This window comes from Rhinolophus sinicus, chromosome 14 (genome assembly GCF_057876585.1).
Source record: "Rhinolophus sinicus isolate RSI-liver-muscle chromosome 14, RSI-T2T, whole genome shotgun sequence".
In the NCBI taxonomy this organism is placed as follows: domain Eukaryota; kingdom Metazoa; phylum Chordata; class Mammalia; order Chiroptera; family Rhinolophidae; genus Rhinolophus; species Rhinolophus sinicus.
Genome location: NC_142514.1, coordinates 45,600,553 through 45,621,481, shown reverse-complemented (window position 1 = coordinate 45,621,481; position 20,929 = coordinate 45,600,553). Strand labels below are relative to the sequence as shown.

General features: G+C 38.5%; 1 protein-coding gene across 11 annotated transcripts in view; it reads left to right on the top strand.

Moving 5' to 3' along the window:
* The first annotated feature begins 1,640 nt into the window (after positions 1–1,640).
* Positions 1,641–20,929, top strand: part of DOCK7 (dedicator of cytokinesis 7) — a 188,340-nt gene continuing 169,051 nt past the window's right edge. For 7 of the 11 annotated variants that reach the window (XM_074334828.2, XM_074334825.2, XM_074334829.2 and 4 more), the window contains exon 1: positions 2,628–2,752. In XM_074334828.2, the coding sequence (XP_074190929.2) occupies positions 2,643–2,752 (110 nt within the window). In that variant the 5' untranslated portion in view covers positions 2,628–2,642. Of the gene's footprint in view, positions 1,869–2,627; positions 2,753–20,929 lie in introns of those variants that run through there. The other 4 variants (XM_074334832.2, XM_074334831.2, XM_019731259.3 and 1 more) reach the window with 3 other exon arrangements.

Sequence of the window (20,929 nt, the reverse complement as noted above, 5' to 3'; positions counted from 1 at the left end):
TAACAGTGATAATAACAGCAATGGATTCATATAATACTTACCATATGCTAGTCCCTGTTCTAAGAACTTCACATGAATTAACTCAATGAATCCTCACTAGACTCTTTCAAGTAGGTATAATTATTTCCCCCATTTTAGAGTTGAGGGTAAGTAATTTGCCCAAGGTCACATAGTAAGGCAGTAGCAGAATGGGATTGGGTTCCTGTCACAGAGGATCTAAAGGCCAGGATCCAGTGTCAGCCTTGACTTATAGCTCTTTGAGTAGCTGTTTCATCTTTCCCAATGCAATCAAACTTGAGGGAGGACTGAATCTAGTTAACCTTTGTGTACTCTAGAACACCTATGGGGCTCTACACTTAGGTAGAAGCTACATATATATCCTCTTCGAATAGACTTTTTATTGGAATGAGCACAGTTATACAAAATACATAAATGAAGTCTTCCACTGGTTAGAGTACTAGATAGGAAGTCATGGATCTGACTAATTGAGTCTGTGTCCTCTGACACAGTGTGTGACTCAGGCAAATAACCTAATGGCTGCATGCTACAGATTTTCCAACTATAAAAGGAAAACAAGTATCCAACGTACTTCACAAAGACACAGCGATAATAATAATACACATTAAATTCTTGTACTATTAAGGATGAAAGGTACTACAAGAAAACAAGATATTTTTTATTTTCACTACAACTTCAGTAATCAGCAAATATGCATTAGGAACCAAATAATCTACACACTATGGGATTACAACAGAATAATTAAACATGATTTCTGCTAGTCCCTATTTAATCGGATTTAATGGGCAAGATCAATTTGAGTGGTAAACAGAGATTATTTAATAGAATGTCAAAATGTTAAAGTACATTCGAGTTCATCTCGTTCAACATATGTAAGTGGAAAATGAGATTCCAAAGGGGGAAATAATAGACTCAGGAAGAGTATTACTAACGTGGAAACATTTGTCTTCAAAGAAACGGCCTGGGCTCTGATCAGGGTTTGAAACCATCTGTGTACCTGGGGCCAGTCGCTTAGCTTCTCTGAACCAATTTCCTTCTCTCTAAAATAGCAATTGATGGTAACTTACTTTAAAGAGCTGTTGTGAATTTTAAGTAGGATCGCGCACGTAAAACTTTAATCCAGTGCCTGGCTAAGCACCACAAGTCAACTATTATTATTGTTACTTCTGCAGGAGAAAGATCTTTTCTGGCTCTTTTTCTATAAGAAAAACCATTCATTCTCCAGGTCCCGTTCACAAGATGGTAACAGAACAGAAAGCTTTCAACGGCTCGGAGATGGGCGCTGCAGGAACACCAACCGAGCCATCCTGGGCGGCAGGGCACAGCCACACTCCGCAAAGCCCATCTTCCATTTCCTTTCCTTCCTTTTCGGGAAAGGGCGCCCCCAACACCCCCCCCCCCCCCCCCCGCCGCCCGCGTTAGGTATCTTATTATCCTGCTTCGCTAGGTTGCTGGTCCCTCTTTGGCTTCTCTCTGCGTCCTATAGGTCGTGCGGGCCCAGCGGCAGAAAGGCGGCAAAGGCTGGAGTCTCGTTCCCTCCAAGCCCCATTCTTCCGCTTGGCTCGCGCCCGCCGCAGCGGCGTCGGGGAGCCTGGGTTCCCGCGGGGATTGACGCGCTGGGGGAGGAGCGGTTTCTCGCTGCGCGCCTCTCAGGAGCATTACGGCAGAGCTCGTTCCCGGCTCCGGCCGCCAGCCCCAGCCTCCCGAGTTCGGGGCTGGGACTGGCAGAGGCCGCGAGGGAGGGAGCGCGAGCGAGGAGGCTCGCGCCCGCCGGTCCGCGCCCAGACCGCTGCCGCCGCCTCCTCAGCAGCCATGGCCGAGCGTCGCGCCTTTGCCCAGAAGATCAGCAGGTAATCTCGGGCGTGGGACGCGCCGCCGTAGCCCGAGGAAGAGGCAGGGAGTCCTCCCGGGCCGGGCCTAGGAGGCGGGTGGGTGTGGCGACACGGACGCCGGGATCCCGCGGCCTGGCCCGCAGCTGGGCGGAGGGGCTCGTGGCAGCTGCCGGGGTCACCGAGGCCTCGCGCCGCCCTAGGCCCCCGGCCCTGAGCCCGCGCCCGCAGCCGAGCCTCTCGCTGGGGTACCTAGCGAGCCCTGGGCGCCCGCCTCCAACGGTTCCTCGGCGGCCCGGGCCTGGAGTTTTGCGGCTGCTTATTGAAGGGCGGGTGGGGGAGTTCGTCGGCCGGCCGATTGGCGCTTCCCAAATTCTTTGTGTCCCCACCCCCGGCGCCAGAGGAACCGCGGCGCTTCGCCACCCCCTCTCCCCGCCCACTCCCCGATTGCCCCCTGGAGGGTGCGGGGGTCCGCCCTCCTCTCCACCCCAACAAAAGGAGCGGCGCGCGCGGGGCTGCTGGCGGGTGCGAGGCCGCCCCTCCTTCACGCCTCCTCCTTGCCTGCCTGAGAAATCTGACAGGAGCCCTCTCTGCGCGGAGGAGCCCCATTCAGAGTGGGCTCGTGCACCCAGAATTTAAAAGGTGCACGAGCCCACCGGAAAGTTGATCGCTTGTGGTCTTCACCTTCCGTGGGCAGCTCCCGAATGTTGGACGGATTTTAGGTTGAAGCCTGATGTGAATGCCATGTGAATTTCAGTGTGCGCCGGTCTTGCTCACAGCGCGGAAGGAAGATGGATGATAATAGTCTTCTTTACACACTGTCCCCTTGACTCGCATTTTAGGAGTCTGGAAGTAAGGCAGCGATCAAAGTGGAGGTTTCCCAGCCTTTTACCTGTTCGTGATGGGTTGGTTTCCACCTTTGTCACCCTTCACAACTAAAAACTGAATTACGGCGGGGAGTCTAATAGTTGTAGAATTTTTTTTTTCTGTGAAATATACGAATGTAAGATACTAGACTTTTTGGTTTCAGTAAGGCCACATTTCCGTGAATTATGATGTCCCAAGAAAAGAAACAGTCGCATGTATCTTTTCATAGTGGTATTTCTGTGGCTCTGAATCTTTTTAGTTTGCTAACCTTTCTTAAAGGTTTTTGGATCTACCAAACGGGTCCTTTCTTAGCCGTCCGAACTTCCATAGTGTTACTCTATTTTGGCTCGTTTTTAATTTAAAACTAACATCTCTTTGATTTAAACTTTGTGTTTATTTGTTTTTCTGTTGAGCTTTCAAACACGTATTTCATTTTCTCCTTAAGAGGCAAAATAGTGCTTAAAAGCATGGGCTCTAGTGTCAGACTGTGACGTTGGTTCAGATCCTTAGTTATTTTCTAACTTGATACCTTAGCCAAATTGTTTAAGCTCTCTTAAGTTTCACTTTCCTCATCTGGAAAATGGGTATAACAACAGTACCTACCTCATAGACTTGTAAACATTGTCGTAATTTGTGTAAAGTGTCTAGCATACTGCATGGCCTATATAGCTATTATTCAATACTTACAATAGAATGTCCTAGGGAGTTGTGATAGTTAATAGGAAATTACTATTATTATTTTGTTTTGTAAAACAACTGGGTCTTGTTTCTGAAGGCAATGCCATTTTAAAAAAAATGTATTGCTTGACACACATGCTTAGTATTCATTTCTCTTTAATGGAACCAAAAGTTCCTCTCTCAGAACAATGTGCTGATCAAGAAAATGCACATTAGGGAGTTAGATCTGAAATGTATACAATATCTGTTTATTACTTATGGAGTTCGACCTCAGATGTGCCAGAACAACACACACACACACACACACACACACACACACACACACACACACAGATGATCAGTTTTGAAAAAAAAAAAAAAAAAGCCCACAAAATTCAAATTAATATAGCCTTGTAAAGTTGTAAAGTTAAGTAAGGCAGTGAAATGAAGAAACATGCATTTATTGAAAAGATCCTTAGGAGGTAGACGAGGCAATGATTGGTAATTGATTGGATGTGGAAGGTGAGAAAGACTGAGGAGTTTGGGATGACCCCAGCTTTCTGACTTGGGTGACCAGGTGGAAGATGGAGGCAATCACTGAGGTAAGGGAGTACAGGAGAAAGAAGGGGTTTGAAGATTGGAAATGAGGTGGACTGGAGATGATTCCATTTTGGGCATGTTGATTTTGAGTTGTTCATGGTACATTCAAAGAGAAATGTCTTCTGGGTTGTTGGTGTAAGTTTAAGAGACATTGGGCTGGAGACCTAGATGTGGGAGTCATCAGCAAGTTGATTGTAATTGAAGCCAGAGGAGTAGGTGAAATAGTTCAGGAGAAATCTGCAGACTTAATTTGGAGGGAAGACCAACGACAGAACTGCTACAAATGGTGAATTATTATCTGCTTATTGTGAATGAAAGATGCTTTCCTCCTTGTTGCCAAATAGGGCTGAATAATACTTATGAATAAATTCTTGTTCTGCTTCTTAGTTTCCTACAAGAGGAAGTATAGCACAAACGCTGGAGACAAACTGCCTGGGTTTGACATCCTAGCACTCCCTCATTGAATAAACTTGGGCAAGTTACTTCACCTCACTCCTGCCTCATTTTCCCTATCTATAAAATGGGGATAATAGTAGGATCTACCTTATAGGATTGTTGTAAGGATTAAATAAATCAATACCCATACAGTGCTTAGAGTAGTGCTTTTTACATAGGAAGTGATCAGTAGCTATTAACTATTTTTTATTATTACAGTATTTATTTATTTATTTTTTATTGGGGAACAGTGTGTTTCCAGGGCCCATCAGCTCCAAGTCGTTGTCCTTCAATCTAGTTGTGGAGGGCGCAGCTCACTGACCCATGTGGGAATCAAACCGCCAACCCTGTTGTTCAGAGCTGGCGCTCTAACCAACTGAGCCATCCAGCCGCCCCCTATTATAGTATTTATTTATAATGTGGCTTAGAACCTTCTCTTGGAAGTGATAATCCTTTTTATGATGTGTATATATATGAAATTTGTTGTTCTGTGAAAAGCCTGTTATTTGAATCTTCTCTCTTCTCTTTTCTCTCTCTCTCTAATGGTCAGAAACCTTTACTTTAAAAAGAATTATACTGATTTCTTTTCTGGCTTAGTTATTTCCCAATCCTTTGCATTTAGTGGTGTTATTTTTTGAAGCTTGTAGTTTGGTGATTTCTCCAAGCTCTTCATTCTGTGTCACTGATCATACTACGACCTCAGCTCATCATAGAAAAGCAGCATGTGTGTGCATTTTTGCCCATAACGGGTATTGCCTCTTATCTCCCTACTTTTTGAGGACAAGGCACATGCATTTTCAACCTTTATAATCACCCCAGCATTTAGTAGGTACAATTTATGGAATGTGGATTGTAAATTAATGATCTGGGATTTCGTTTGGATTATTTTGTCCTGTTAGTAGATATTCAGCAGTAATGATGAACATTTGTGTATACTTAAAATACTTTTTACTACATTCTCATCTTCATAACCCAGAGAGGCAGAAGAACATAGTGAAAAAGAATATAGGCTGCAGGGCACATGGCACAGGTTGAAATCCTGCCTATAGGACAAAATAGCTATGTGATTCTGGCAGTTGATCGAACCCCTCAGTCTTGGTTTCCTCATCAGTAAACTAGGGATAAAAGCTGCCATAGGGTTAATGTGAGGATTAAATGAGTTAATACATGTAAAATATTTAGAACTATACCTGAAACATAATAACCATTCAAAAAAATGTTAGCTGCTGCTGTTATTCCTGTATTGTTTACTATTACTATTCGCATAATCCATAATCCCGATGAGGAATTGAGGCCTGCAGAGTATGAGATTATTTGGGGCTCAAATCCCAGTCCTTTGATTTTGAATCTTACATTCTTATTATTTGACTGTTTTCTTTCTGCAAAATATTTTCTGGAGTAGATCCACATTTTCTAACAGTGCCACTGTTAGCATCTTGAAAGTTACCCTTGCCTTCCTAGTCTTTCCTTTGTTAATTTGGTATCATTTTGTTGCCTAAGAAGCAGAATTTAATGAAAGGCTTTCATCAGATCTTTATTTCTGAGGAAAATCTTACATGAGTAGGAGTTCCTGGATATAGGCTTATTTATAAACTCAATTGTTTTTAGTCTTGAACCTGTTCATAACTGGCTGGATAGGTCCAGTCTTTCAATCTAGTTGGTTCAATTCATTATCTCAACTCCTGATCAAAGTAAATCCTTTCCAGTTAGTATCAGCTACTTCAGTGCTGCCTGTTTCCTCACTTTGGACACATATACCTCCCTGACCCTTTGTTGTACTCATCTCAACTCTGAATATCTAACCTATTTCTTGCTCCTAGCTGCAGAGTAGTGTCAGAAAGAGACTAGACCAGTCCAGAGTTGATCTTTTATTAATTAATGTTTTCTTGTTTGAAATGAGGTTTATTTCAAATCATCTCTTCTTTTCATCTTTGTTTCTCTACCCCATCTTTTACTTAAACGTTCACGACCATCTATGTGAGTTCTTCAATTTAACCTCGGCGTACTTCTGTCCCAATATGTTATTTAACCATCTTTCTCTAGAGCCTGAAAGGTGTCTTATTCCTAAAGTTTACCTATTTTATTATACTTTTTATCCCATACCTTGCCACCTTCCTCAGAATCTTGATCTCACAATTTTCTCTTTCCTGTCTAGAATCTTCCACCTATTCCTTTTTATGGATGTTTTCCTTAAACCATAAGATTTATTATGCCTTTCTCATCATAAAACAAAGAACCATTGAGTCTTCTGGCATTTCTAGCTGGCAACCAATCATTCCTTTTTCTTTTCTAGTCATATTTCTCACTTGTATGTGGTAAAAGCATGACTACTTCTTGCCTGGTCTCCTCCTCATCAGTCTTTGGACCATCTGGCTGTGCTTACTTTACTGTGGTATCTTATATGTACTTGAATGATAGAACTCTTGACGATTAGGAACCTTTGACTTTTTTCTTCATCACTGATTTCATGAGCTATTTATTGCTTGCTTGTTTTTAAAAAATTTCTCATGCTTATACCCCCACTTCACTTTCCGCCCAATTTTATACTCCTTTTCAGAGCTTTCTCATGGCTGGTCTAGGTCTTTTTATCTTCAATGCTTAGCACGGAGTCTGTGTAAACTGGACATATAAGAAGTGTTTGAATGAATGCCACCCTGCCACCTTGGAGCATCTTTCATTACTTCCCTTCTAGATGGCCACAGCAGGGTCACAGCTGATCTTTGTCTCTCCTCTATTTCAAATGTGTTGCAGAGGAAGTCTCCCTGAAATACAGCTTTTATTATGGCGTTCTTTTGTTCCAGTGTACACAGTGGCTTCCTATGGTGTTAAATCCAAACTCTTGCTTGCATTTGAAAGTCATCCATAATGTTGTAAAGATTTTGTAGGGTATCCGATGGACACTGGTCCCATTAGGGAGACCACCTCAGGGATGATGTAGATGCCTGATCACTGCACTGTACACCTGAAGCTGAACGATAATGAATGTCAACTACAATTTTATATATATATGGTTACAAGAAGCAGAGTACAGCATTAGGAATAGAGACAGTGGAAATGTAATGGCTGTGAGCGATATCAGAGGGGTAGTAGATTGGGGGAGGGGGGTTATCACTGTGTGAGGGATATAAATGATAAACGTCTATTACATTGTTTTGTACACCTGAAACTAACAAAAAATAAATAAAGTCATCCATAATCTGGTCCCTCCTGTTTTTTAATTCTCAAGCTTGCGTTTTGGGCCATTTCAATCATATGTTTTCACTGTACCCCCATAAATGCTCTGCTCATTTCCATCTTTATAACTCTCCTGGGTTTTTTGTTTGTTTGTTTTTTGTTTTGGTGTATCATTCCTCTTCTTTTCCACACTTTACCTTCTTCACACTATTCTAATCCACTGTTCTTACTTTTGACATAACCATTTCCTTGCTTTTCTTTTTTTTAGCATCTATGAATGAATCTCTAAGCAATATATATTTTTCTGTTTTTGAATTCATTTGAGTATAATCATATTGTATGTTTGTATGTGCTTTCCTGTCTTGCTTCTTTTGCTCAAAATTATATTTATATCTATGAGATTCATTGATGATATTGTGAGTAGTTGAAGTTCATTCATTTTCATTGCTTTATATTATTTCATTGTATAAATATACCACAATTTTCCATTCTACAGTAGATGGACATTTGGGTTTTTTTCCCAGTTTTTTACTATTAGAAACAATGTTCTGATGAAAATTTCTATACATGTATTCTGCTACACGTGTGCATGAGTTTCTCTACAGTATACCTGGGTGGGGAATTGTTGGGTCTTAGGTATTTTATTGCTTGTCATGGCAGTTTTATTTATCAAGTTTATTAGGCGATGCCAAACTGTTTTATGAGATAGTTGTAGAAATGTACACTCCCACAACAATATTGCTTTACATAGTTGCATCGCTTGGTTTGCCAACTTTTTCATTTTTGCTAATCTGGTGCGTCCATGATGCTATCTTATTGTAAAAATTTTAATTTGTATTTACTTGATTGCTGGTGAGATTGGGTTCTATTTTGTATGTTCATTGACCATTTGAATACTCTTTTGTAAATTGCCTATTTACATCTTTTGCCATTCTCTTTGTTTTTTCCCTTTGGATTCTGTCTTTTTCTTACTGATTTGTGTGAGTACTTTATATATTAGGTTGGTGCAAAAGTAGTTGCGGTTTTTGCAATTATTTTTAACCTTTTAAACCGCAATTACTTTTGCACCAACCTAATACATTCACTGTATAAGTCATTTATTGATTATATGTGTTACAAATGTCTTTTCCTACTCTTTTGTTTTTAATCCTTTTTATGGAATCTTTTCAAAACTAAATTCTCAGTTTTAATGTAATTTATCAGTCTTTTTTAATGGTTAGTACTTTTGGAGTCTTGTTCAAGAAATATTTTATTACCCTGAGGTCATTAAGAATTCATCTGTATTGTCAGAAACTTTGTAGTTGCCTCCTTTGTGTTTAGGCTTATATTCTACCTGGACTTGATATCTATATGGTGTGAATTTTTAATTTTTTTCAGAATGGATTATCCTTTCTCCATTGATCTGCCCTGCCCCCTCTGTAATAGATTGTGTGTCCTTACTTGTGGGTTTTTTTTTCTGGGCTGTTTATTTTGTTCCACTGGTTTGGTTATATATATTTTCGCCAATTATAAATAATCTTAATTCTAATAAGTCTTGGAATTTGATAGAAAAACTCTACCACCTTTTAAAAAAGTGTCTTGGCTGCTCTTAGCCCTTTGATTTTCCATGTACATTTTAGAAAAACTCCCAAGTCCTATTAGAATTTGATTGGATTGCATTGGCTCTATCAATTGCGGGGTTGGGGAGGGGGGATGACATCCTTATAGTATTGAGTTTCCAATCTATGATCATGGTGTCTCTCTCCATTTATTTGGGTCTTTATATCGTACAGTGAAATTTTATAATTTTCTTTGTAAGGTTCTTACATATCTTTAGTTAGATTTATTGCCAGCTATATAACAATTTTGTATCCAGCTATATACCTTGCTAAAAATTCTTGTTAATTCTAAAAATGTATCTGTGGATTTATTTGTATTTTCTATGTAGACAATCACATCTTCTAGAAATCATGAATTTTTGTTTCTTTCTTTCCAAACCTTATAACTGATTTATTTTTTCTGTCTTGCTCTACAGGTTGTTACCTTGAATTACTGTGCAGATTATTATGATTTCTATTCAACATTTTATTAATATTGAGCATCCTCATTTTGTTTATGATCTCAAAGAGAAAGCTTTCTACGTTTCACTTCATATGAAGCCTGCTGGTTGCTATAGGTTTTTAAGTCTGGGTTCCCTAGAAAACAAGAGACAGACCGGGATTAAGAACTGGGGCTTTATCTGGGAGGCATAATCCCAGGACATCAAAAGAGAAAAGGGAAGTGAGGCAGAGAAGGAAGGGAAACAATATAAAGTGATACCTATAGAGGTATTGCTTCCCAAAGAGCTAGAGAGATATTGTTGGCAGGTGTGCCGCACAGGATATCTTTTTATGGAGGAAGAGTTCCTCAGACCAGTAGATGGGGGTCTGGAAGGACAAGAAATTTATCTACCTGCTTTTTTTCCTGCACCCTATTTTCCATTAGTCAGTTCAATCTCCTCAGAGAGTTAACTCCTCTTAACTCCTGGGTTGCAACATTTGGACCCCTCTGGCAACCACTGTAGATGTCTACTACGCCTCAGTGGCTTTTTGCAGAGGAGACTTTTTGGTTGCAAGTGACAGAAACTAAAATCAGATTAATTTGCACACAAAAAAGTGTTGACTCACATAACTGAGTACATTTGGTCTAAAGAGATACCGATGATGTCAGCAGGCCTCTTATCTTTGTGTCTTGAATAGATTTTCCACTGAGGGGTTACAATGAGAGTTGGCAGCCTTGGGCTCAAATCCTGCCCAGTTTAGTTCTGGCAGAAAAGATCCAGGAACTCAATTACTGGTCTGCCTTGGGTCACTTTCCTTCTTTGAACCAATTACTATGTTTAGGGATGTAGGGGACTCTGGCTAGTCCAGAGTCGCATGTCCTTTTCTATGGCTTGAGGGAGAGATGTGATTGTGTCAGACCCACCCAATCTCAAGGAATAAGGTCCTTACCAAAAAGAAGGGGTTCCTAACCAAAAGAAGGAGGGTGAGCTTGCTGGTCACACCCAAACAACAGATGTTCTTTAAAATTCGTGTTTTTAAATTGTTCAGCATCACTATAATTATTTCAGTATATAGCTATACAGTCAGCTGTGCCACCTGCTAAAATTTAAATGTAACTGGTGAAATGATGCCAGCTGTGGATTCCGTCCCTTCACCTTGTCAAGTTTAGCTCTGGCCTTAATGCCGACTCATAGCCCTCACAAGTAGTTATGCATCATTTGGACCCCTTTTTGTTTTTCATTTTTGTTTGTTTGTTTATTGCTTTCCTATGCTTCTTTCTGCATCTGTGCTCCTGCATCATGATGAACTCCTTTACTCCTATCAGCCACTTAATGATTCTCATAAACTTTGCTAAAAATGCAGGGATTGTGGTATGGGGCCTTAGGGTGCAAAACTTTCTTAGTGACTCCACTCCAGCTCTCACTCTTTTTCCTGTTACCCTCATTCTTACTCTGACAATTTCTTCGTCTTCACAGAATAGTCCCAACCATACCTAGGCTCTTTAAAAAAAAAAAAAAAGACTTTATTGAGGTAAACTTTATATACCATAAAATTAACTTATTGTGCCATTCAGTGGTTTTTAGTAAATTTACAGAGTTGGGAAGCCATCAGCTAGTTCAGTTTTAGAGCATTTCCATCACCCCCCATAATCCCTTGTGACAATTTACAGTCATTCCCTATTCCCACCCCCAAGCCCCAGGCAACCACTAATACATTGTCTCTCTCTAGAGTTGCCTTTTTTGAACATTTCACGTAGATTGAATCATTCAATATGTGTCCCTTATGTCTGGCTCCTTTCATGATTCATCCATGTTGTAGCGTGTATCCATACTTTCCTCCTTTTTATGACTGAATAATATTTCATTGCTTGTATAGAGCACATATTGTTTATCAATCCACCAGTTGATGGACATGTAGGTTGTTTCTACCTTTTGGCTACTGTGAATAGTGCTGCTATGAGCAGTCATATACTGCTTTTTTTGGAACACCTGTTTTCAATTCTGTGGGTATATTCTTAGGAGTGGAATTTGCTGGGTCATGTGGTAATTTTATGTTTAATTTTTTGAGGAACTGCCAAACTGTTCCATAGCAACTATACCATTTTACGTTCCCACCAGCAATGTGTGAGTGTTCTGATTCCTTTTTGATTATAGACATTCTAATGAGTGTGAAGTAGGCATTTCATTGTGGTTTTGATTTGCATTTTCTTAATGATTAGTGATGTTTTTCTTGTGCTCATTGGCTATTCACATATCATCTTTGGTGAAATATCTACTCAAATTATTTGCTCACTTTTAAATTGGATTATTTAATCTTGTTTTTGAGTTGTAAGAGTCCTTTATATGTTCTGGATGCAAGGCCTTTATTAGATATATGATTTACAAATATTATTTCCCTGTCTGGTTTGTTTTTTCATTTTCTTAATGGTGAATTTTGAAGCACATTTTTTAATTGTAATGAAGTTCAATTCATCAATTTTTTTTCTTTTATGGATAATGATTTTGGTGTTGTAGCTAAGGCTGCTTAATTCATGGTCAAGAAGATTTCCTTCTCTGTTTTCATCCGTAGGTTTTTATAGTTTTAGCCCTTACATTTAGGTTTATGATCCATGTTGCATTAATTTTTGTGCATGATGTGAGATGAACGTCTAGTTCATTTTTTTGCGTGGGAGTGTTCAGTTGTCGCAGCAGTATTGAAAAGACGGTCCGTGTCTCATTGAATTGTCTTGGTACATTTGTCAAAAATCAGTTGACCATAAGTGTAAGAGTTTATGTCTTGACACTCAATTCTGTTTCATTGATCTGTATGTCTGTCCTTATACCAGTCCCACTTTGTCCTGATTACTGTAACTCTATAGTAAATTTTGAAATCTGGAAGTGTAAGTTCTCAACTTTTAACTTCTTTTTCAAAATCGTTTTGCCTATCCTGGATTTTTTTTTTATTCTCATAAATATTGTAGGATCCATATCAATATAAATTTTGCCAATTTCTGCAAAAATCCTCTTGGGATTTTGATAGGGATTGTGTTGAGTCTATAGATTAGTTTGGGGAGAATTCCCATCTGAACAATATTGAGTCTTCAAATTTACGAACACAGAGCTCTCTCTTCAATTATTTAGATCTTACTTGATTTCTCTCAGCAACGTTAAAGTTTTCAGTGTGTAAGTCTTATACTCTTTTGTTAAATCTATTTGTAGGTATTTTATAGTTTCTGATATCATGAATGGATTTAAAAATTATTTTTGGTTTGTTTGTTGCTAGTATATAGAAATACAATTGATTTTTGAATGTTGAACTTATATTTTCTGACCTTGCTGAAGTCATTTATTAGTTTTCATATTTTTTGTGAATTCCTTAGGATTTTCTGCATACAGGATCATGTTGTCTGTGAATATAGTTTTATTTCTTCCTTCACAACCTGGATGCCTTTAAATTCTTTTTTTCCTTCCCTCCGTTTCCTATCGCAACGATTAGAACCTGCAGTATAGTGTTGAATAGAAGTGGTGAGAGGAGACATCCTTGCTTTCTTCCCATTCTAAGGAGGAAAGAAAGCATTCAGACTGTCAGCATTAAGAATGCTGTTGCTTGTAGACAGGTGCTGTAGGAAGGGGAAGGAGGGGACAAAGATTTGAGAAGTATTTAAGAGTTTGAGCTGGACTTAGCAATTAAGTGTATACAGTTTATACCAAGATACAATTTGTACATTTGTGGGTAAGAAGGTTCTGGCTTTATTTTTATGAACTAGGATGGAATTGAAGATAAATTTATCTCCTTTTGAAGGATTAACTTTTTACCTTATAGTCCTCTTTCCCCCAAACTCCCCCCCCCACCAGTTTTCTTTTTAGTGTCAATTTTAGATGTGTTAATTTTTCTAAATGCTAGATTTTTAAATCCTTTTTCTCTATAGTTGTAATTTAATATGTTCCATGAATTAGGGAGCTATATTATTACCATGTTTTAGTTGAAGAAATTTAGATACAGTGAAATGCTATATAGATCAGAGTGATGGAGAACATCTAAGTCTTTTTAATACAGTGCTTTCTAAATCTTTGACTTAAATGTTATCCCAAAATAGTGTCAGATGGGATGGATACATGAGTCATCTGACATCTTTTTTTTATCCTTCCCCAAAATGCACTGTCTTAAATGTTGCAGTGTATTATATAGAAGTACTATTTCTGTTCTGTTTCACAAATGAACTCGTATGTGTTTTCATTTTCTTGAGCCTTTGGTGGTTATTGGTCCACTCTGGAGCTAAATTCATAAAGAATTTAACACAGGCTAACTTACAAGTGACACAAAGGCCGTGACTCAGAGGGAGTTTCATTTATGATCCATTTCCCTGAAAGGTAGGAAATGGATCATAACAGTGGCTGCAGTCATTGTAGTGTTTCTGTTAATATATTAGTTTATATATACAGTAGACATGTTCTTTTCTTTTTTCTTTTTTAAACTTTTATTTATTTTAAGTGTGTTTTTCCAGGACCCATCAGCCTCAAGTCAAGTAGTTGTTTCAATCTAGTTGTGGAGGGCGCAGCTCACAGTGGCTCATGCGGCGATCGAACCAGCAACCCTGGTGTTATGAGCACCGCGCTCTAGCCAACTGGCCACCCCCTAGACATTTTCAGTGGGCATATTTAACTGACCTCAGAGGCTAGGTTTTGAAGAATGGAGAAATCATTAATATGAACTCTAGCTAGAATCATTTACCTTTGTAAACTTGCTTCCATGGAAAGAGGCCTTAGGAGCTTTATAGATCTGAATTCAAACCCTGACTCTACCTTTCATAAGCTTGAGAAAGTTATTTATTTTTAAACTTTATCTAAACATATCTATTTTTCTGATTATAAAATAATATATGGTGCTACAGAAAATTTAGAAATACAAAAGGCCCAAAAGGGAAAATAGAAATCACTCATAATTTTTGATATAGACAAAAATCTGCCCTCACGCAGTTTATATTCCAGTGGTAATCTTTGCCAAAACTAGACACAGTCTAAATGTCTACTAATAGAGACTAGCTTGATATTTCCCAGTTTATCTATGTCATGGACTCTATAGCATATAAAAAGGAGAGCAGTGGTTAAAAGTGGGGCCTCTTAAATTCAGATTTTTGTGTTATTCCTTGTTGGTTAAATGACCTTAATCTCTTGAAACTTCAATATCTTAATATAGTGCCTACTTCATGGGTTTTTTTTTTTTTTAATGTTAAATAAATGAGGTGGAACAAATGTAACATTTTGCACATTGTCTGGAACATTGTAAGTGCTCGATAAATATTGCTAGACCATTATTATTCTTATCTGCTGATATGGAAAGATTTTCAAGATATTAAATGTATAATGGAAGATATCAAGACAACGTTATTGTATATATACCACGTCTTTATCCAATCATCTGTTGAAAGACACTTTGGTTGTTTCCATGTCTTGGCCACTATAAATAAAACTTCAGTGAACATCGGAGCACATATAGAGGGTGCCAAAAAAAAGTATACACATTTTAAGAAAGGAAAAAACTATAAAAATTGTAATACTCAATATATACCGATAACAAAAGATGAATACAAGTCATGTGTATACATTTTTTTGGCACCCCCGGTATATCTTTACAGATAAATGTTTTCAGATTTTTGGGGTAGATACCCAGGAGAGGTATTGCTGGGTCTTATGGTAATTCTATTTGTAATTTTTTGAGGAACCTCCACACTGCCTTCCATATGTGGGATATAAAACTGAAAGCAACAAAGGAACAAGACAAACAAATGAAACAAAAACTCATAGACACAGACAATAGTGCAGTGGTTACCAAAGAGAAGGGGGATGGGGGTGATAGAAGAGGGTAAACGGGGTCAAATATATGGTGATAGAAAGAGAACTGACTCTGGGTGGTGAACACACAATGTGATTTATAGATGATGTATTATAGAATTGTACACCTGAAATCTATGTAACTTTACTAACCAGTGTCACCCCAATAAACTTTAATTAAAAAAAAAAGTTATTATATGATGTTATATATGAACATTAAAAAATAAGGATTTGAGGGCTGGCCCGGTGGTCCAGGTGGTTAGAGCTCCATGCTCCTAACTCCGAAGGCTGCCGGTTCGATTCCCACATGGGCCAGTGGGCTCTCAACCACAAGGTTGCCAGTTCAACTCTTCGAGTCCCACAAGGGATGGTGGGGGCTTCGCCCCCTGCAACTAGTAACTGCAACTGGACCTGGAGCTGAGCTGCACCCTCCACAACTAAGACTTGAAAGGACAACAACTTGAAGCTGAACGGCATCCTCCACAACTAAGATTGAAAGGACAAAAACTTGACTTGGAAAAAACTTTCTGGAAGTACACACTGTTCCCCAATAAAGTCCTGTTCCCCTTCCCCAATAAAATCTTTTAAAAAAAAAAAAGGATTTCTTATATATATGCTAAGGTATACACATCTTTTTTCTTGAATACCTAAGATAAAATGAAGTGGTTACATTTGGGGACCAGGACTGGGGATTGGAGGCGGCAGAGAGCTATACCTTTTGTTTTTTACCTTTTCGTGAAGTTTGAATTTTTTAATGCCATGTACAACATATTCTTTCTATTTATTTATTTATTTATTTATTTATTTATTTATTTATTTATTTATTTATAAAGATTTTATTGGGGAAGGAAAACAGGACTTTTTGTTGGGGAATAGTGTGTACTTCCAGGACTTTTTTCCAAGTCAAGTTGTTGTCCTTTCAATCTTAGTTGTGGAGGGTGCAGCTCAGCTCCAGTTGCCGTTGCTAGTTGCAGGGGGCACAGCCCACCATCCTTTGTGGGAGACGAACTGGCAACCTTGTGGTTGAGAGGACGCGCTCCAACCAACTGAGCCATCCGGGAGGCAGCTCAGCTCAAGGTGCCGTGTTCAATCTTAGTTGCAGGGGGCGGAGCCCACCATCCCTTGCGGGACTCGAGGAGTTGAACCGGCAACCTTGTGGTTGAGAGCCCACTGGCCCATGTGGGAATCAAACCGGCAGGCAGCCTTCGGAATTAGGAGCATGGAGCTCTAACAGCCTGAGCCACCGGGCCGGCCCTTTTTATTTAGTTTTTGAAGATGTCTCCTTTCTCAAGTTGCTTTCTTTGTCTTTTCTCCATATTGAAAAATCTTTCCTCTACTTCTTGTATTAACTTCATCTGCATAATTGTGGAGCTTGAAAGTAGTTCTGGAACGAGGCCTTTGCAGATATGTTAAAGATATATTAGAAACTACTTTGAGATATGTAAACATATTATATATCTTGTTAAAAAATTGTTTAAAAAAAGTTTCAGTAGTTTTTTACCTTACTAGTTAACACAATGGGATAATAATGATATCAGTTAGGCTTGTAAAGAAAAGGTTATACATTTAGAAATCTTCTGTGGATTGAAATCCCCCCCCACCGCGGAAATATTTACTTGACTATTTGACAGTAATAGATAAAATGGCATACTTTCTTGTCCCTTTCCAATCCATTTGAAACCAATACTTATAGATAGTTTACTCTAAAAAGTATTTATGAAGTTCACATACTAGGTAGTCTGTAAATTCATTCTTATTACCTATCCACTTTTCTCTTTCTCCACTCTTATACCTGTCTCTCGATATTTCTTTCTCCCTCTCCCTCCTTCCCTCTTTCTGTCCTTCCCTCCTGGAAGCTCACATCAGTTCCATTTTAGCATTCTTACCGAACTGCTTTTTTTTGGGAGAGGAACTATGAGTTTCTTTTTATCCCATTTTTCCACTGTAGCTTTGTAAACATTTTTTAAGCACCCAGTATGTTCTAGGCACTCTGCTAGAGGGTGCAAAGGTAAATAAGATAAAGGCCCACTTTTTAATCGCTTAGTTCCTTGCAGGGAAATAGGTAAATACAGAGGATGCCAAAAATGTATACACATTTTAAGAAAGGAAAATTGTGTTCAAGTTATGCCCATAACAAAAAATGAATACAAATCACGTTTGACTTCTGCAATTACAAGAGGTGCTCAAAGTGGTTACCATCAGCATCCAGACACTTCTGATTACGGCGAACTACTGCTTGAGCAACATTGACTGAAGTGTCCACTTGTATACAATTTTTGGCACCCCCGGCAGATTTCAAAACAATTTGATAGATGCCACGATTAAAGTATTGTTCAGTTATCGTAATGAGATAGTTCTTGATAGAAAGGGCCACCAGACAGAGTTAAAGAATATACATTTTCTTTAATGGCAGAAATTAACCTGATTTAAGACATTTGTACAAAATAAGAGACAGCGTAACATAACTCCAGTCAGAAGTGAAGTTTCCTTGTTCTTCCTAATTCCTCAAGGAGGTTGCAAAGGTGCCTCTGAAGAGTGAGAGAGTGCCAGGCCTGAGAAGACAAAATCTTGATACTTCACTGTACCTTCCCCCCCACACCAAATTTTATATTTGAAGGTTGCATCATTACTGTTGCAGAAAAACCGACTTTACAATTTCTGTGCTTCTTTTAAAGAGAATGTTTATGAAGGGGCTTTCCGAAAGCAGTCAGGCTAGTCTGCTGCCTGGCTGAGCTAGCCTCCTAGAAGCTCCATTTCTTTGAATGTATATGGATAAACACGGAGTGCTTACAAAGCACAGAGGAGTATCTAACCTGAGTGAAACAGAACAAATCATCAGGCAGGGCTTTATAGAGTCCGGGATGTATCTCTTGAAGAGTATTTGCCTCATCTGTACTTCATATTTAATTTGCTAGTTTTGCCCATTAAGGCAAAGTAATAATAACTGAAGAGTTTTAAGCCAAATTACAAACATCATTTGCGTCTATAAAATATAAGGACATTTTTCTGCATTACTGTAATACTGTTTTCACACATTAAAAAAAAAACAAACACAGTAATTCTTAATTATGTAATACTTTGTGTTCTAATTTCTCATTATGTCCAGAAATTTTTTTTATAGCTGGTCTGTTCAAACCAGGATCTAAGAACCATTCCTTGTATTTGGTCATATCTAAGACTTTTTTTTCCCTTTAAATAGACTTTATTTTTTACTATTAAGTCCTTTTTATGCTAAAGCTTAGCTCACTGCCTGCCTGCCTCCTTCTTTCCCTCCTTCCCTCCCTTCCTTCCCTCCTTCCTTCTTCCCTCTCCCCTTCTCTCCCCCTTCCCCTCTCCCCCTCCCATTTTTGCCCCCTCCCCCCTCCTCCCTCCCTTCCTCACTTTCTCTCTCACATTGACTTATTGAAGAGACTTGACATACAGAATAACCTGCCTTCTGGTATTAGTTTGATTGTTTCCTGGGTATTAACTTGTTACATTGTTGTCTGTATTTCCTGTAAACTGTAGATATGTTAGATGTACAGGTTTGATTCAATTCAGGTTAAACGTTTTTGGCACAAATACTTAGTAGGTGATATAATGTTGTGTTACTTTATTATTTTCTTTATTTTGCTTCTCTTTATACCGATGGTAGAACTCTGATTCAACCCATCAATCACCAGTCTTCAACTTGGACAGTCACAGCAGTGGAGTATCAGCTGTTCTTGTCCTTTTTCTTTTGGGGATTTTTAAGCTAGCCCTTTTTTGCCTTGTCTTTGATATACTTACCCTTACCTGGTATATTCCGTGGTATATTATCTTACTCTTCACTTCTTCACTGACTTCTATCTTAGATATAAACAATGCCAGTTCCAAAAGATCTTGTTCTCTTGTTTGACATATTACATTGCAGATATTTTTTGGTGACCTTATAGGAGTAGCTCAACTAAACACTTTTATTTTAGTGTAAACTCTCCTTACTCACTTTTACTCATGCTTTACCTCTGGCCCCATGAAGAATGACTAGAGATAAGAGAGGGACAGATGAGTCATTAGAAATCATGATTGGATGGGGCATCTGAAAGTGGAAGGAAGTTAGAGGAAAGGCTAAACACAACACAATTTTCTCTCAGGATGTGGGTTCTTTGTTGGTTATTTCCAACATCCTATGGTGAATGGCCTTAGAGAGTGCTTTATTTTGTGAAAACTCTAATACATATTGACATAGTGAGGGAGTTGGTGGAAAAGGAGAGAGTTGATAAAGAGAGAAATAGGTCAAATATTGGATCGTGTTCTTTTGGGAGGGGAAGAAGATATTCTCTTATCATTTAGGAGCACAAGTAATTATGGGATTTTTGACCTACTCTTCTTTCCACTTTCCAGTTGATATTAATAGCTTATTAGAACTAAAAAAGACTTCTTATATTGCTTCACTACTATATGAGCTATCACTAAGTATAGGAAAAGTTGTTATCAGAAAAAGTAATCTATGATAAAGAATTTTAACTGTTATCAGGAACTATATTCGTCACATGTCTTGTCTTCCATGCTTTGGACTATAATATGGTTAAGAGGTACTGTTTTTATTTGGGAAAATTTCCTCACTACCATTTAATGAAATCTTTTCATGTAGAGGATCTCAGTATAAGGATATTCCTTGTCTGGGTTGCAGATATTTTTATTGCTATTATAGCTCAGTTTGGAAATGGTTCTTATTTTCAATTACTGATTTTCTTTTTTGGGGAAATTATATCATGTAGGAATAAGACATATTTGTAACATGGGGATTATCTTTAGTATGTCTGTTACTAAACAAAAAATTGTCTCTTTCTGAAGTAGTCATATTTATTTTAAGTTTTTTAACATCTGAAATCAGAGTGCGTCTTCCAATTAATTGGTAGTGTGATGGTTAATTGGCAAGGTTTTTCTTTTTTAGCTGTGCATGACTGAATGGCACCTGTCAACAATTAGTGACATGATTAATTTGATGAAATACAGCAGTTTCCAATTCTGATTACTCATGCTTTGCCCCAGAAGCAGTGAGATAGTGCTGAGGTTGGTAGATTGAGTTGAGTAGCAGCACGGGGGAAGGTAGACATAGAAACTTGTTCTTTGTCTCTGTTTTTAAAGGCTTTGTCATATTCTCACATGTCTTGACGAAAGGATCAGGAGGCTATAAGGTCTTTAAACTAAACATATTAATAATAATGAATGCTCACAACATACAGATTCTATTAAAAGGCCTAAGGGGAGTCCTGCACTGAAATGAATGTTTCTGTCTTTTCACATCCAGAAGCTTTACAGAATTTGCCCTTTGCCTTCTCGATCTGTGTTATGCCGTTCAAATATTTTATTCCTTCTCTAGTTTTCATCTCTAACCTCTAGTCATTTTCTTCATGCTCATTTTTTTCTTCCCTTTTCTGTTCTGTATTAGCCTTGTTGATTTATTTACTTACTTTTTAATTAATAGAGTTTTTTGGGGAGCAGTTTTAGGTTTAAAGAAAAATGAGTAGAAAGTACAGAGTTCCCATATATGCTC